Below are 18,950 nucleotides of genomic sequence, written 5' to 3' on the forward strand. Positions count from 1 at the left end.
CAGCTTGTCCCAGCATTTTCCCATTCTGACCATCCCGTTGGCGGCAGCCTTGAGTTTGTTAGTTCTTCCTCTCAAACCTTTGTAGCTCCTAACATGCTTCCTCTCAGACCGACCAGGATGAAACAACCACTACTCAAAATAAATTATACTTCTATCAACAAGGTTTCGGCTGCCTGTCTTCACAGATGACTTGAAACCTAACGCCCAGGGGTCTTCATTACATTCCATCCTGTGGGTTTTGTCCTGAAGTGCCAGGTTGGGAAGGTCCTTTCGAATCCTGACTTCCGCCATCCAATAATTTCGAGGTCCTAATCCACAGCCTCCCCCAAAGATAAAAGAGAAGTCACATTTTCTTCTTTTGGAACAGTAGAAGAAATCTCAGACTTTAGGAGATGCCCTATGCCCGCAATTAATGCTGTCTCTCCAAGGACCATGGCCATTCCTCCAAAGAAAAATGTCATCCCCTACTTGAGGCTCTTAACCTTTGTTGAAATGCAGACAACAGAGAGCATCTGTTCATGTGTGGGTATCAGTTAGTGTCACTGTGGCTGAGGGTCACAGGGGGCTGGAGGAACGTGTGTGTGTGTGTGTGTGTGCCCACATGGAGGTGTGCTGGTATGCACACACATACATGCTTGCATACCTACTGGTGTGTTTGTGTAAGCCATTGTATAATTTTTTTTTAACTTGGTGGCTATAAAGAGGCCTAGGATATAGAAAAATAAACATAGAGCTGTGAAAAGCAGCCAGGGGACATTCACTCTGGGTTTGTGACATATGTTCCTCTGTCCCTTGGGAAATGGGGAGCCCAGCTTAGCTTGTGGTTTCTCTGCTTCTGCCAACATTTCCCTCTGCCCTTTCTAGGGTGCTCTTCATCTTTCTGCCTTTCACCTCTTTTTCCTCAGACCTCTCCTTGAGGCTCTACTCCACTCATAGGGCACAAGCAGGGGGGCGGACTTAGCTGTGACCCTCTCCCGGATGTAGGACTTCATCTCCACCCATCTCATCTGCCTTTCATGGCCACTGGGGTTTTCTGCCAAATGAGAAATGAGCTCTGGTGAGAACCCACCACTACCAACACCACTTTCTCCCATAGCCAGGCCCCCCATGCCGAGGCCTCTTCCCATGAAACATCTCTGAGAAGGAAGGTCACGCTCACACAATGTGTTGTAAGTCTACTACGTCTCCAGTTCAAGGCTCCTGGTCTCCCGGATAACCACAGTTCCTACCCAGACCCCTGCATCCTCTCCTTCCCCACTCTGAACAATCAATCACCCTGAAGCTCAGGTCCGATCCCATCACTCTCTTACACTGAAACCTGCTGTAGCTCCCCAGTGCCTGCTGAATTGTTTATAGCTTTATAGCTCAAAATTTTAAAAAAATCCCTCAATGCCTAATGTAAATTTCTGCCTCGGGTCTCCCAGATGCCTTACACATACCCTGTATTCCAGCCAAATTGTACTCATCACTGTCTCTTAAACACATCTCCGGGTACCCCTGCCCCCTTACTTCTATTCTTTTCTCTGACTGCATCGGCTCTATTTGTTTCCACCTGCTGAAATCCTATGCATTTTTCAAAGCGTCTCTCAAACCCACTCTCTCTTCCTGTCCCATGTTGGCCTCCATAGATAGTAATTCTTTCCTGGTGATGGACCGGCATTCGGAAGCAGAGCTACACATCTGCATAGGAGGTTGCAAGGACGGGGAATGTGGTTCATGCACCCCTGTCTCCCCAGCAATGCCTGCCAGGCACAGTCTGGGCACACAACAGGTGGTTAATAAGAGTTTGTGGAATTATATTGATACCTTCAGAACAGGTGGCATGAATCTGAGTTGTGTGGAGCATATGACAGGGAAGGGAATAACCACAGAGGAACCTGAACACCAACGTCCAAATTTAACCCCAAAGTTGAAATACACATGTCCCATCTTCTTAAAGGAACCCAAGCTCTTGAGGGGAGCACATGGCTGACTCTGGGGGGTGAGCGATGTTGCTGTTTAGTGGCAGCGTGGTCCTGAATCTCTGCATGGCTCTTTCTCAAAAGCCGTGGTCAGGAAGAAGGCCTGTCCACTGGGCAATATCCTTCACTTATCATCATGACACATATGACAGAGATAAGACGGCAAATGCAAACAGTTGGCAGAAACCAGAGCCTGGTCTCCAGCACATCCCCTACCCCCTTTCTCTCCATGTAAGCCTCTTTACTCTGGGGAAGCTAATGAAAAGAGAAAATAGGAAAGAAAGAAGGCAGACCAACAAACTGAGCCAACAGCATTGTCCTAAAGATGTAAAATAGTTTAAAGTTTGGGATCTCTGAGAGACCAGGAGGCCCCAGTTTAACTATTATCTCACTCCTCAAAGCTTGGTTTTCTCTTCTTTCCGATTGAAATGGTAACCTCCTTACCACATACACCTCCTCTGAGGACCAGCTTGGGCAGTGGTTCCTAGCCCCGGCCACACATGGCAGCATCTGGTAGTTTATAAAACTTCTAATGTCCAGGTTGTACCCCAGACCAATTAAACCACAGCTGCTGAGCTGTGACTCAGCAATATTTTTTAGAAGTTTCTCAGATGAACACAGTGTGCAGCCAAGGGTGAAAACCAGTGATCTAAGAAATGCATATCATCTCATTTGGCAAAATGCCTACCACAGGATGGTGGCAAATGTTCATGAACATCAGCATCATTATTACAGCTCTTGTTGGTGCTGGTGCTACTGGTGGTGCTCGCCAGAGTCAGAGGATTTGGACTCAGAATCCTCATGCAGATGAACTGTTTTCAACATAATACCACCAAGCTCTGCTCTGGCTCTGCAAGAAATATTTTGTTCTCTGAGCTCATCACATCTTCCTTTCTCAGATCAAACCTCCCACACCCAGCTCTCCCACGCCTTTGCTTCACATCTTGTTCTTTGACCTCATGGGGATTTATTTCCTGCTTTGTATGGCTTCTCAGTCTCTAAGCCCCAACACCAGTTTGCCTTGTCCATCTACCACCTTAGACCTGGTGCCCACTCATTATAATATTCTCTCAACAGCTCCACAGGATCCTTAACCTCCTCTGAATCTCCATCCCAAACTAAAGCCATTTTGTACATTTTCTGCTGTTTTTGTCCAGAACTGCAGAGAAAAATCACAGAGCTGTGTTGACCAGCATCATGGCACCTTTGTAATTCCAACCACAGCTGGCCCTTACTGATGCTCACTCATGCTCTCATCTCACTCCAGTCATCTCCCCTACATGTATACCATAATGTCTGCTCTGAACCTTTATCACCATTAATTCCCCATCCCAGCTGTCCCAGCTCCTTAGATCCTCAAGGAAAACCAACCTGGCTGCTTTATGAAGGAAGTAGAACCATCAGATTGAGCTTCCTCTGGCTTCATGAACTTCCTCATCTAGCCTTCCATCCCAGAGGGATAAGAGTCATTCCTTCTCCTTTTCAAGGCCATATCATCTTCTCCAGCTTGTCTCTGTTCTCCTCTTTATCATTTAACAACTCTCTCATAAAGCTTCAAACTTGACCTCTCAGTGGGGTTTCATCTCAGTCTACTGTACCCAATAAATATGGTATCTTTCTTGGCATTCTAAAAACACAAAGGAAATCTTTTCTTTGACAAGATCCTCTGAAATACTCTCTTTCTCTCCCTATCAGCACTTGAAGGAGTAATATATGGTTTCAAATTCTCACCTCCCATTAGTGCTTTAGACCCCTGAATGCCAGCTTCTACTGGCAACAAGTTACTCAACTGTTCTTGCCAAGTTCATTAACAACTTCCTAAGGGTCAAATGCACCATTGCCATTTTTAGGACCTAATCTATTTGACTTTTTTGTAGTATCTGACAGTGCTAATCAACGCTTCCTTTCACATCAGTCAGCCCAACAAATTCTTGTGGCATGTCACCTCTACGTCAGATCCCGTGCTAAAGGCACTGGGGACACAAAGATGAGCAAAAGGAGAGTCCTTGCCTCTCAAAGAGCTCATAGTCTGCTCAAGGAAACACAGGTATCAACAAATAGTTAGAATACAGTCTAAATTGCTACTTGGAATTTATTCAACTCTCTTCCCCTTTACCTTTGACAGCGTCCCCTCTTACTTCTTTTGGTTTTTGCCCTTGGCCCCTTTCGCTGGATTCTCTTCCTCCATTTGTCCCTTCAGTGTTGACATTTTTGAGGTTCCAGGTTTGGCCCTTTTCTCTTAGTTCTGCCTTTTCACCCTAGGAAATAACCACACTCAAGGCCTATACGCTGTCCATCACCAATGATTTCCAAGTCTGTAATTTTAAAGCTAACTTTATCCCTAAAGCTAGCTGTATGTTTGTATGTCTTGTTAGATATCTTGTTAAGTATCCTACTTTCAACTCAAATGGACCAGGACCAAATTCTTTACCATTGGCCACAAGCCTATTTCTCCTCCCGAGTCCTTGGCTTATTTCATCACTTTTATATCCACCCAGTAGCCATTACCAACTCCTCATCGTTGCTCATTCAAACCTCCTTCCCATCCAACTGGCCTTCAATGGGCCATCTTTTCTGTTTCAAATCCACCTCAATTTCTGCTTTGCCCTTGTGACTAACACCACTATAGCTGTCCTGTCAGTGCTCATCCATCCCATGAAGTCTACTGCAGCTGTCTCCACACATAGCTTATGTTGCCATCTCCTTCTGCATCTAATCCATGCTCACATCCTTCCCTGTTATCTTTTTAAAAGATGGATTTAATCATCATCTTCCTGTCAACACAACACTTAACAAGGCAACATGCCTAAGCTCTAGATCCGCCCTGTCCAATATGGTAGCCACTAGCCACATGCCTGTATTTATAATTTAGATTTATTAAACTAAATAGAAGGGGGAAAAAAGCAGTACCTTAGTCACACCAGCCACATTTCAAGTGCTCAATAGCCACATGCATTCAACTCATCCACAAACATCACCTCTTCTTGGAAGCTTTCTCAACTCTTCAAAACATATAAAATGAGGAGCCTTCCGTGCTTTTGTATTTCTAGCCTTGTCCTTGTCTCCTTGCACTGTAACTGTTTATGGGGGTACCTCCTCCATTCACCTGAACCCCTCAAGGATAGTGAGTGTCTGAATCCAAGTCATCTTTGTGTTCTGGGCTTTTAGAGTGCCCAGTGTATAGTGGGCACTCATTTATTCTTCTTTCTTTCCCTGAATATTTATCCTCAGTAGAAGGCTAACCAGGAAGAAACTATAAAATGCTCATTTCATAATGTGATACAAAAGCACAAAGGGAAACTCAATCACATGCTCCCTCTTTTCAGGTACTGACTCAAGTGGCTCTCTGAGAATGGACCCTTTCTTCCTCTGCGCACCCTCCCTTTCAAGATCACACTCAGTTCTTGTCTTTTAGAACCACAGGGAAACAGTCTGGCAAGAGCCACTGTTGTACCAGTTGATTTAAATTGAAATGTTTTCCCCAGATAAATGCGTGCTAAATAATACACCAGCTCTCCAGCCAAAGGGAAGTGACAGGCGCTCTGTAAATAAAGGCACTTAGTTGCTGGTAAAGAGCTGTAAAGTGGTTCTGAGCTGATGTTTGCTGACCAGCAAGAAGCAGCTTCACCTGCTTTATATAATTGTCACCGCAGTCTTGCCTGCTGTATATTAAAACTGCATCTCATAGACCCAAGTGTCACATTGGATATACCATCCAGCATAGGGTATGCCACCTTTCTCCGTAATTGTTTTTGACAACTAGGCATCACATCTCAGATCTTTCAGAAAGTGTCTGGTCCAGAATCCCTAGGCTGGGTCAGTTCTGACACCATGTGGGCTAGAACAGTGACATCAAAGGCACTGTGAAGAGAGAAGAGGGAAAAGGGGGTTTTGTTGGTCTCAGAGACCAAGTAATGCACAGCAGCAAGTGTCTGAACACAAATTTCAACAAAGACTCTACCTCCCCAATGGTAAGACACAGTTTTCATGTTACACTGTATCATGTTAGAAAAACTTTCCCTAAAAATGCATGGATACTTTGGCTCCAAAGCACACAGGTTTGTCCTGAGTCCATATTTCTGTCCTGTCAAGCTCTGGAGAGATGGTAACACAGCTCTCAAGACAAAGCAAAGGATAACGTTTCATAAAGACTACAGAATAATACATCGTGATGAAAGGTGGGCAGCAGTAGCCAGAAATCTATGTCATTATCACTCGGGGGAAGTTAGATTTGCTTCCCCAATGAAAAGAGTAGCACGAAATCCATTTTGTGCTCTGTAATTCTGATCCACCTGGAGCGTGGTCATGACAAATGCGCAGATGAAGGGCAGTGAGAATATCTGAAGCCAATGAGCATTCCAGCTGGTCAAAAGGGTCTCAAGGAGAGACAGTGGCAGGGAAACCTAGTTTCTCCCTCTGGTCCCATGGGCTCGGACGAACCCAGGGAGGGGGCTCCATGATGAGCCGCCCAAGGTGAACACAGAGCACTCGCCTATCAGAGAGAAAGTCACTTCTTGTGCTTATGGCCACCACTTTGGAAAGTCAGAGTGTCCCCAGAGGAGAGTGTCAGAAACCAAGGACAAGAGAATAAGAGACAAAATAAGAAAACAAGGGGAAATGTGGGCTCGGTGTGCCTATGGTTCTGGCAGTCTCTCACTGAGAGCAGAAAAGACTGCTTGCTGGCTGCTGGCAGCCATGGGCTCTACTCCACCGCTGACCACGAGTCTGAAAATGGTCACTGGCCAGAGGATACATCCTCTGCCTTCTTTGGGGATGTGTGTGTGTGTGTGTGTGTGTTTGGGGGGGTGGTGGATGAAAGGAGTGCCCTTCTCTTTTCTTGCAAGAAAAACAAGCTCCCTTTCCTTTTTTCCTTTTCTCCCACCAAAACCTACTTTCCTTGCTTATTTCTATGCAAAAAATGTTAAAGAAGGCTTTGGAGAAATGGGTATGTGCAGAGGGGAGGGGAAGCATTTTTACCACTTTGGCCATCATATAGAATCTGAGAGGCTGGGATCTGGTCTATGAGACCTGGAAGGAACACCCGCATCACACGCAGATGTAACTCAATTATGCACTGAGACTCTGATCTGTGGACCTTGACAATCACAGTTACTGAATTGGGAGAAAATAGACATGTTGGGGAGAGGGAGTGTTTTCTTGCCCCTCCCGCTCAGTTCTATCTCCTCCGCCCCAAGGGAGTGCTTCTCCTGCTTCCATTTCTTTCCATTCCCCTTGCTAGCTCCTGCCACGAGAAGAGGAGCGTCTAATCGGGTTGGTCAGCGTGTTCACTGGACCAGGTTTTGTTAGCGTGCAGATTATTATGCCTTACAGCAGTGAACAAGAGTCACCTGGGGACTCTGTTAGAATGCAGATTCTGATCCAGTAGGTTTGAGGTGGGCATGAGAGTCTGCATTTCTAACGAGATCCTCAGGGGATGCCCATGCTGGGCCAGAGTCAGGAGACACACATGGAACAAGTACTGAAAGGCAGGAACCAAATGGTGGCTTGCCTCTTCTTCTTCCTAGAGGGTCAGCTTACTGTCTTCTCATATCCTTTGTCACCCACACTCCCGGAACAGGCAGGGTAGGAGGTAGGCTCTGGCTCCCTAGTACAGAGCTGTGTAGATAAGACTCTCATTCAGTTCCTTGACCTGTTGTTCTGGCCCGCGGCCCAGCTGAGCAAGTGGAGACCAAGATTTAGATGTAGGGGAGGGGCAGAGGATGGCAGAGTGGAGAGGTCAAACCCAGCTTCCGACTATTTCAGTCAGGGTCACATCAAGCCCATCTAACAGAACACATGAAAAAATGGTCAACATCACTCATCATCAAGGGAATACAAGTCAGTACTACAAAGAGATACCACCTCACACTGGTCAGAAAAGTGAAAATGAACAACTCGGGAAACAACAGATGTTGGTGAGGATGCAGAGAAAGAGGAACCCTCTTATGCTGCTGGTGGGAATGCAAGCTGGTGCAGTCACTCTGGATAACAGTATGGAGGTTCCTCAAGAAGTTACAAATAGAGTGACTCTACTACCCAGCAATTGCACTACTAGGTATTTACCCAAAGGATACAAAAGTGCTGATTGGAAGGGGCACATGCACCCCAATGTTTATAGATGCACTAGCAACAATAGCCAAACTATGGGAACAGCCCAAATGTCCATCGACTGATGAATAGATAAAGAATATATGGTATATACCTACAATGGACTATTACTCAGCCATCAAAAAGAATGAAATCTTGCCATTTGCAACAACATGGGTTGACCTAGAGTGTATTATGCTAAGTAAAATAAGTCAGTCAGAAAAAGACAAATATATGATTTCATTCATATGTGGAATTTAAGAAATGAAACAGATGAGCATAGGGTAAGGGAAGGAAAAATAAAGTAAGATAAAAACAGAGAGGGAAGCAAACCACAGAGACTCCATGGTTAAGAGAACAAACAGAGTTGCTGGAGGGGAAGTGGGGGGATGGGGTAACTGGGGGATGGGCATTAAGGAGGGCACTTATTGGGATGAGCACTGGGTATTATATGTAAAGTGATGAATCAGCACATTCTACTCCTGAAACCAATATGTTAACTTACTTGAACTATAAAAAAGAAAAGAAAGAAAAAAAAGAAAAGACTAGAAGCCACTCTATTCTAAGTATGAAGAAAATTAGACATTGATGCAACCCCTGGAAGGGCTACAAGAAAAAAATCAGAGGCCACCACTGGCCTGTTTCACTTGCAGCAGCAGGTGGAAATTTCCACAGGAGGCGCTGTAGACCTGAAGGCAACTTCAAGAAGTCCATACACACCCACATCAGTCCCTGGCAGCAAAGCCGGTGATGCTCAGAAAGCTCCCCTAAGAGCTGCTTTGAACCTCACATCTGCTCAGGGTCTGACTGTCACTGCCTCCAAAGAACCAGGGCCTCCTTCCCCTTCCAGATTCCAGATCGTCCCTGTGCCTCGCTCTCATTGGCAGACGCAGGCCAGAACTGTGTGGAGAAGAGGATTCCATGGGCCGTGCTCCCTACGCCTTTGGTCCTGGGCTGATGGGACTCAGGCCCCCATCAGGCCCCCAGTGCCACCCCTCCAGTAGAACACTTGTGGCAATGATCCTGGGATTCACAGCCAAGCCTGCACAAACGCCTCACACCCCATCCTCCCAGGGCCCTGATTAGTGAGGCTGTTTGTTACGATGTTTTGCTGTGCTGCCTCTCTGAGACTTCTGGATGACATCTCCACTAGCAGCTCTCTGCCCAGGATCCCAGAGTAAATGACAAGGAACATGGGGCAGAGCGGAGAAAGCAGATGTGGATCATTTAGCTCCGTCATGCCTCCTGTAGAGAATGTGTGGGCTGATGAGCAACACCTCTTGCTGAATGATTTTCTGTGTCCTTGTCGTCCCCACTGTCCAAGGGTCACCATCCCATAGGTCAGCATATAACAAGGCAAAGCTTAACATCCCCACGCAGCTATAACAATGGCAAAGCTTAACATAGGTCAATGGCAAAAATATAAACTGGAGAGAAACATTAGGAATTGTTCAGCCAGCATCTCTCCAGTGCCTGACTTTTAGCAGGTAACCCTGGTCATAAAGCCACTGTTTGGGAAGACGAAGGGGATGGCAATTGAAAGACCGCTTTCCTCTCTGGGGTGGGAGCCTATTCTGAGTGTGGGTGTTCAGGTCTCAAGCCCGCTTCCCACGATGGTAAGAAGAGGCAGCAGATGCCCCTTTCAAAGCCATCCCAGCAACCGTGGGTTTCACTGCCAGGCAGGCTGATGTGAGCCTCTTTGAATTACTGAGTGAAGGATATCCCTCTTGCCAGCCCCTGTCCCCCGCAGGCACAGCAGAGAAGTATTACAGGCTGTCCTTACCTTGGGAATTAGCCTGCAAGACCCCGATGCTGTCATCAAACTGCATAGATTTGATGTTGAGTGACGCCAAGATGCATTCCTTGTCCTGCAGCGAAGTATCATCAATATTATTCTGATTGGCTGACAGGATAACGCACATGTCACAGAGGTTGATGTTGACGGCCCTTAAATCAGCCCGACTTAATGGCGTACCCTTTGGCATAGAGGAAAGAAAAAAAAAAAAAAGAAGAAGAAGAAGAAGAAAAGCAAAAGTGAGACCGAGGCACGAGAGGGAAAGAGGGGAAAAAAATAAAAACAAATTAAACATTGAGCCAGAGCTTTGGGAAATTATTTAACAAGTATCTTTTTTATGCCTTGACATTAAGCTGGCCTAACTACGTTCAAGGGAATAGGAGCTGTGTGCTAATCTAAAGGGTAGTCGGTGCTGATGGCGGCATTTCAGGCTTGCTCTCCCCACTCAATCAAGCCGTTGCTAACAAACGAGGGAGAGGAATAATGCCAGGGTTCTACATCTTTTTCTTGCCTGGAAATTGTCTTGATTTAAGAAACTGTCCTGTGGCAACCTCTGGCTTTCAGAACGTAACGAGGGGGTGGGTTTCAAATGCCTGTTTATTTAATAGCAGGTCACTTCTGTCTCGGGCAAAAACAGCAGCTCCAACTAGAATTTCCAATGCAGCCAAGGGGAAATAGCCAGTGAGCACTGTGTGATGAGATGGGGGTTGGGGGGTGGGAGGCTGATGGTGCTGCTCAACCTAGCGGATGTGGGAGGGTTGGAAGGAATGTGAATCTTGCAAAGCGAAGGGGAAAAGGAGTTCAGCTTCAAGTCATGTAATTTTATTGTATTTTTTCAGCAAGAAAAAACAAACACAAGAGGGACGCCTACGTGGCTTAGTCAGTTAAGCATCCGGCTCTTGGTTTCGGCTCAGGGCATGTTCTTGGGGTCGTGAGATTGTGTCCTGCGCTTGGCTCCACACTGGGCATGGAGCCTGTTTAAGATTCTCTCTCTCCCTCTCCTTCCAAGTACCCCCCCCTTTTCTCTCCCTCTCTAAAAAAACAACAAAAAAAATTTTTAATGAAAAAAAAAAAAAAACAAGAAAATCACCTAATTGGCCAACACCTAGGAGTGGTTAAAAATACCACTGGACATACATTCAAGGGGAGTCTATGCAGCAGGTTGAGAGACCAAGACAGTTCTCCACGTAGGCATAGCCTTGGAAGGATCTCTAAAATAAGTGACAGGGATAAGTGACAGGAAAAAACATACACACACAAAAAACAAGTTCTAGATAACTCAAAAAAGTATGATTTCATTTATGTAAAAAGAAACTCACAAAATAAAACTGTATATTCGTGAATAAACTTATAAATGCATGTACATTCAGAGAGAGATTTCAGGGAAAATATACACAAACTGATAATAGTAATTGCCTCTAGGGAGGAGAATAAGATTGGGGGGTAAAGGAAAAAGTTTTTGAGTTTATATACCTCTATCTTGTTTGAATATTTTATAACAAGAATGTATTTGTATATTACTGGTATAATTAAAAATAAATAAGCCAGTAAACAGATTTTTTAAAAATTCCATAACAACAGAAAGCAGTGAGGGAGGAAAAAAAAAACAGAACAAGGAGGTGATGACAGAGAGGTGAAGAATGTAAGCTCAAGTGGAATAGAGGGATTAGTATTGGAGGGGAGGGGGTGACCTCCACATGCTCTGTGTCCCTAGGAGAAACCATAGCAGAACCCACCAGGCCATCCTATGTCAGGGCTCCCCAGGGGCCATAAGGCATCATTTTGGAGTCTACATACTTGGTTCTCCAGCCTGAACCCAGTGTATGCTTGGCCTACATGGAGATTTGAGTTGCCTTCAACTCACCGACTGTAGTGGGAGAAGGTCGGCCAACCACATCCATCCCTGGATACCTTCCTCTCATTCTCCCTCCTGGAGAAGGAAGGGGCCTTGGGATGATGGAATTTGGCTGCACATAATGAGACCATCGATCCCCTTTTATGACCCAACGAGAGTCATGATTCTGCTCTCAGCCCCCAAGATGCTGCTGCAAAGTGGTAGTATGGAGGAGGAGGCATTTAGTGCTATGGGGCTGGGAAGCTACTAGTTCCAGGCTCTGGAAGCAGTATCTTTTGAGAGGAGAAGAATCCCTCTTTTCCAGGGATCTCTTGGTACAAAATAAGTCAGACCAACTTCTTGAATCATTTTCCCAGTGCCTAAGCCTCAATTGCCTACATCTATATTCTTTTAATTTTCACCTTGTAAGGAATCCAGCAGTAATTGTGATGTAAGACAATCCATGCACAGTTATATACACATGATTTCAAAACTCAAGAAATACAATGACATGCTTAGAAACATCATGTTTCTTTGGGCTGGCTTCAGATGTAGGGCACTGTTTAAACCATGAAATATATGAAGACATAGATGAAGGCCCACGTTGTGTCAATATAGTGTGCTTGAGTGCACTAAATTTTGGAGGGTTTATAAAGGACCTGCAAACACGAGAGCTTATTTGTATACATACCAGCAGGTGAGTACACGTACACAAGGGCACACAGACAGAAACACACATATATATACACACAGCATGCACCCACACACCAAACATTACACACACACCCAACACTCCACACACACACACCACACACATGCACATGTACACACACACACACACACACACACACACATAGACACACAGACTTGTGTAGCCCAGTAAAATAATAAGCTCTTTACAAAATACTTTTAGACCCCAGTCCATGTGTCCCCAGGGGACCATGTGGAAAAGCACACGTAGGAAGACAATTGTGGAAATACATAATCAAATCCATCATGACAGAAACTAGCAAGGTACATATCTTTTTATGTTCTTCTATGCATATGACTATTTTTTTTTTCTTCAGGTGACTCTTCTTAACGACATGTGCTTACTAAATAAGTGTACTGAACCTAGAATTGTTTAAAAGTTTACGAAAAGCATATTGATTAATGGTTAGGAAGTAATTAAATGACTCCCAAGCCATACATCCCACATCCTTACTCTACATTGTGGAATGTCCTAAACTGTTCTTTTTAGATTTGGGTCCTAGCATTTTTTTAACTCAAGAATAGCACAAGCACATATGTGCATGCACACATGAAAACAGTGCTAGGCTTCTAAGTGAATGGGAGGCAGGGAGTGGCCAGCAGAAGGGGTTGGCCTTCTGTACAGCAAGAATGGAGAAAGAACTCTGTTAAATCCACTTAGTTAAAAACAGAAAGTGTTAGGTCCAAGATTTACAGAAGCACTAATAGTGTCATAAGTACAATGATAAAAGTAGTTCCATGAGTAAATTTTGCTATAAGCATCATAATATCTCAAAGCGCTAGGTTTAGGGTAGGCAGGACAGAGTATATAGACACTGATATGGTAATGCACTTGATACCAGCTAACTTCATGCTTGATGAGCAGCTGATCTTGGCTGCAAATTCCTTTTAATAAGGTCTCCCAGGGTTTAGATATTCCTAGACAGAGCACAGGGGAAGGGCTGAGTCCTCAGGCCCATAACCAGATGAAGAAGCAGATGCTTGATCAAAGCTACAACTATTATATCCATCTGGGATTTTCTTTTGTGAATGAAAAGAAGGAAAAAGCATCAATAACATGATCTTGGACTTACAGGCAATATGGACACTTTGGGGAAGTTGTGAAGCGTCTCCCATTCCCGCTTGAGGTACTCAATGGAGCCCACAAACACGATGTGCTTGAGCTCGTGGTAATGAAAGTTGCTGGCACGGAGCGGCATTACCAGGTTCCGGAGGCCAATCAGGGCTGAGCTGACGTCGCCAAAGATGCAGACCACCACGTGGCCGCTCAGGACGGTCATGGCGGCTTCACTGCGAGTCTGCAACAGGGAGAAGTGCACCAGCATTGAAGAAAAGACCTCAAGGTGGTGGTAATGATTTTTTAAAAATCACCTTCATAAAGATAAACATTTGTTGAGTGCTTTCTGCGTGCTTTTTAAAAATTTCATCCATGTTACAGACATGTCATATATATTTATAATTTGAGTATGTGTGTATGCATCGTACTGGTGTAATAAACATATATAAACATATGTCCACACATAACGATGTCTTCTTCGACAAAGATTTAAGAAAGTTATGCCATAATACATATGAGCTGGTGGTCTTTCCTGATGATTATTAGGAGGAAAAATAAGAAGGAATAGCAATATTTATGTTGTTTAGAAAGAGGAGTCTTCGTTTCCGTGAAATTGTCAATAAGCTAAGCTGCCTCTTTTGGCTCTCTTGCTGAAATGATGATAAAATGGTAAGATCTATGCCAGTCTCAGCTTGAGAAGTTTGAGTTTTGAGTTCTGGACTCACCAATGGGGTTTCATACTACATCATTACATCAGTAGGTAGACCAGGACATCCTAGGCCAGGAGCTGGCAAACTATGACCCACAGGCCAAACTTGGTCTATAATCTGCTACTGTATGTCCATGGTCAGTGAGGCAAGATTGGTTTTTACATTTTAAAATGGTTGGAAAAAAATGATAGAAGATTTCATAATATGTGAAAAATATATAAAATTCAAATTCTGATGAAATTTTATTGCAACATAGTCAATCTTATTCATTTAGGTATTGCCTATGGCTGTGGTTACATTACAGCAGCAGACCTGATTAGCAGACCTGATTAGCTTGACAATGACTGTATGGCCAGCAAGATCTAACTCATTTATTATATGACCCTTTCCAGAGTCTGCTGACCCCTGTCCACTGCTGCTTTGTGGTTTCCAGGGACATGCCTGGAGTGGCCCACTGTGTATGTCATCAGAGGAAGACTCCCAGAGAGTAACTAAAAGGATTGAGAGATTGGTCAGCAAGAGCAACAAGCCCATGGCTTCCCCCAACCCTAGGCTTGATTTCAAATGAATGAATAAAGTCACTCTAGTGAGTAGAGGACCCCAGCTTCCTATGCAAGCAGGAAGCCACTGCCTTTTGCTCACTATATTAGTGAAGAGAGCAACACAGGAGGAGGCCAGTTAGTGGGTCTTTCTCTGCTCCTCCTTCTGGACGCTTCTCCAATACCTCCCATTCTTGCCTTCCTTCCTCTCTATCCATCCACTGCATGCCTGGATGGCCCCATGTGACTTACAATGCTTTAGGGGGAGGCATATTAATGTCCACTGCACATATCAGACTGCTTGATTTAATCCCTAGAATTGACTGGTGTATTGATTGTTTAAATGCCAATATTACAATTCACGACAATGTCAGGGTTATTACAGTAACCCCCAAGGAGGAGAAGCAGCTAGCTTTCACGCCCCGATCGTTAGAATAAAGCAGGGGCTGTCACCATGATCAGTTTCCCTCTGCAATAGTACAGAACACCTAAGACAGGGGCTGTAAGAATGTCTTAGAAATGGTGATCAAGGAGGACCCACTGGGAAGTCAACATCCCACATCCCTGCTTCATGGAGAAGAGTTAAAGTTAGTTAGTTGGCTGTTTGGAAGTCTGAATGCCTGGATACCACTAGTAGAGCATCAACTGGTCTACAGTATGCTGTGATGGGGTTTCTCATTACTTTTATTTTGTTTAAAGATTGTATTTATTTATTTGAGAGAGAGAGTACCAGAGCTAGCTGAGAGCACAAGTGGGGAGGGGGTGAGAGAGGGGCAGAGGGTGAGGGAGAAGTAAGCTCCCCGCTGAGCAGGGAGCCTGATTCAGGCTGGGATCATGACCCAAGCCCAAGGCAGACACTCAACGGACTGAGCCACCCAGGTGCCCTCTAATTCCTTTTAATTGGCCAGGTCACCAGGGAGTCAAGCTCTCTTCAGTGAGCCTGAGGAATACAAACTGGGTCCAGATTAGGGGCTGGAGTGTGACACTGGGAGGTGGGAAAGGCTCCAGCTAACAAAGTGGCTGACCATAGGAGCTTAGCTCTGGGGACCAATACATCAATCCTTAGACCAGCCATAGTAACGTCACCTACAGAATCCTGTCAAGATCCCAGTTCCTAGAGTCTGATTCTGTCAGGCTTAGGACCCAACGGAACAACTACTCACATGCACAATCCTCTGCTTCCTACACATCCTTGAAGGCCTAGCCCAAGCTGGGCCTTTGTGGCCTTAAACCCTTCAAAGCACAATCTGTGTGCATCCACTAAGACTCCCCTGGCCAGTCAGATGCATCCTAGTCCTTCTCCCCTAGATGTGAATAGCATTTTGTGCCTCATAACACGCAGCATTAAATATATTATTTCTTGGCTGCATTTTATGTCTTCTAATTAGATGACCATTTCCTCAAGATTGAGGCTACTTCATATTTTCTAGCCCCCAGGGCAGTTAGTTAGCCCCCAGTGGATGCATGCAACCCCAAAGCATCTTCACATGGCTGGCTCTTCTGAGCATTCTCATCTCTGCTCCAGTGTGACTTTGGAGGAGGCTTCTTGGACCACACTGTCTAAATAACACCTCCTGGGTCCCTTTCTGGCCCATGGCCCTCCTTGATTGTCTTCATAGCACTGTATCAGTGTCTGAACTGTTTTCCTATATTCAGTTGTTCACCTGCATATCTTCTCTTTGCCTTTCCTAGAACATAAGCTCTATGACAGCAGTCATTGTCAGGGGCTGTACCCCTAGTGACAAGAGCAGCACCTAGCACATAAATGGCCTATTATAAATGTTTTGTTAAACGATGTTATTTTTCAGATGACAGAAGCAGTAACTCACTTCCTTAAACTCTTTCATGCCAGAAGGGACTTTGTTTGGATGTCAATTAGCCATACACTCTTCAGGAATAGAGGTAAGCCATTAAAACTCTGGATTCCAGATTTGATACCAGCCCTTTACCGGCTCTAAATGGGTAGCGCCAGTCTGAGTTTGGATCAACAGGGCAAAAGTGCAGTGAATACATCAGGATGTAAATACACGGAGCACCTTTGTGATTAGAACCATTTGCGCTCTTGGAAAATTGGACAATAGCTGTTTCTTGAGAATTCTGACTCTCCGTGCTTTTGTCTGCAACATTCACACCTCCAAGACAGCCTCTAGAACAACCCTGTATTGGCTCTTAATTGCTTGATTATCATTAAACTGAGAACACACACACATAGACACATTCAGATAAAAACACAGGGAAAAAATCTAGTGGATTAGAGTATGAAGTCATTCTGAGGAACTGGGACAGCCCTTTTCTGAGAAGGGTGGCCATGACATCAGAAGTGATAGGATTTTCCTGGCTGACATAAAGAAGCAGGGCACAGCAATCTGCAATGAGAAGGCATAAAGGAAAAAGAACTCTTCCATTTGACCTTCCTGATTATTAATCCATTTTTCATGGATTAGCAGGACAATAAACTGTAGGGAAGCTGATGTGGGCATTAAAACCTAAAGCTGTTAACAGGACAAGTCCACAGAGTAGAATGGATTGTTATATAGGCTGACATTCCTAAGAGAGACCAGAAGCAGCCTACTGCTGCTACTGAGATGACCTAACCATGAAATAGGGCTCTCAGCCCCCACTTGTCTGAGGTGGACCCATGGCTCATCGCTGTCATCAGCAAATTCATTTTGCATCATGTGCTAAGAAGGATCCCAAATATGCAAGGCTATTATCTAGAAGAAGACAAGACATTGTTATAAACAAAAAATATTATTTATTATATTGGTAGCATTCATATCTCTTCAAAGCATTTAATAATAATAAGTAACTTTATTGAGTCCCCTGTGGGTTTTACTCTTCACTACCACCCTAGCAGTTAGGGTCATTCTCATCCCATCTTCTCACAGATAAGAGAACTGAAGTGTAAAGAGGTCAAGCACAGCCACATCCATAGGAATTACATACATACTGCCTCCCATGGTGCCTTCTACACAGCACATGACCACCCCATATTGTAACGAGCCAATAAATATTCAGAGATTAAAAATAACATCCTTGGCTCATATTCTGATAGGAGTTCCAGTTGCTTCAGTCTGTGTCCCAAATTTTCGTTATCAAAAATAATTAGGCCCAGGGACCCTATCATCCCACCAGCCAGTTAGAGAAACCTCATTCCTGGCCATGGTAGTTTGGGACAGAAGTGGATAGCACGGATTCTGTGGCCCGCCACTCACCAGAATGACTTTCTCTATCTCCTTGGGTGCACACCAGTGAAACATGCCAGTAGAATCGTACTTCTTCACGTTGGAGTCCATGTTGTCAATCTGATCATTGCCAGGAATTAACAAGGGGTCATGCCTGGGGAGAAAATGACAAGAAAACCTAAGTGGAAAATGTAATGAATTATAAATGGAAAGTGCCCCCTGTGTAATATCTCAGAGGAGTTGAAAGACACGTGGTAAGTGGCCACCACTGAAGGCCATTCTTTGGTTTGCAGAACCCCTTCTTTAAAGGACAACTGCCCCAACCATCACAATCACCTGGAAATGCAGGCTACCTTTATCACCTAGTAATTCTCTAAAATGATCTTCATGTCATTTTGTGGACTTAGCCTCCTTTCATGGATACCTCTCCCTCCAATTCTCATTTTACCAACCATCCAGTCTCCCCAGTGTGTGCATGTGTGCGCGCGCATGCACACACACGTGAGTGGGCATGCGCACGCGTGCGCACGCACGCACACACACACACACTCAGACCAAAGGGTTGTTATTAGCATTGGCAATGAAGAGGAAGGAATAGGAATAGAGCCTCATGCTGACTGACTGGCATGAGGATGGAAAGCCAATTACTTGCTCTTTCTGACTACAACTTCTGACGTGATGCTCTTCGCAGTAAAAGCTTTAACAGGCTGCACTTTAAATATTTTAGCAATTTGCCCAATCAGATTTTGCTCTCCCCGGCTGAAGCCCTTTAAAGATTCAGCAGCATGTCACTTCAGAGCAGATTGACTACCAAATGCCCACATCTGGAATACATGATTTCAATACTAAACAACACCCTCTCTCCTTGCCTTGACAACTGTATTTGCACTCACCATCCAATGACGGTCTCCCCCCACCCCCACTGCACCTCCCAACTATAGCCTTCCTTGGATGAGAGCTCAAGCTCAGACGCATCTTAATAAACTTGTCTTGAATTCATCCTCTTGCCTTGTTTACTGGTGGAGAGGAACG

General features: G+C 44.7%; 1 protein-coding gene across 20 annotated transcripts in view; it reads right to left on the reverse strand.

Moving 5' to 3' along the window:
- The window catches only part of KCNMA1 (potassium calcium-activated channel subfamily M alpha 1), a 718,149-nt gene that overhangs the window by 64,730 nt on the left and 634,469 nt on the right, over positions 1 to 18,950 (reverse strand). For all 20 annotated transcript variants that reach the window (XM_072823726.1, XM_072823725.1, XM_072823727.1 and 17 more), the window contains 3 exons: positions 17,949 to 18,072; positions 13,501 to 13,725; positions 9,832 to 10,024 (listed from right to left, as the gene is read on the reverse strand). In XM_072823726.1, the coding sequence (XP_072679827.1) occupies positions 9,832 to 10,024; positions 13,501 to 13,725; positions 17,949 to 18,072 (542 nt within the window). The remainder of the gene's footprint in view (positions 1 to 9,831; positions 10,025 to 13,500; positions 13,726 to 17,948; positions 18,073 to 18,950) is intronic.

Source organism: Canis lupus, chromosome 4 (genome assembly GCF_048164855.1).
Source record: "Canis lupus baileyi chromosome 4, mCanLup2.hap1, whole genome shotgun sequence".
Lineage (NCBI taxonomy): Eukaryota > Metazoa > Chordata > Mammalia > Carnivora > Canidae > Canis > Canis lupus.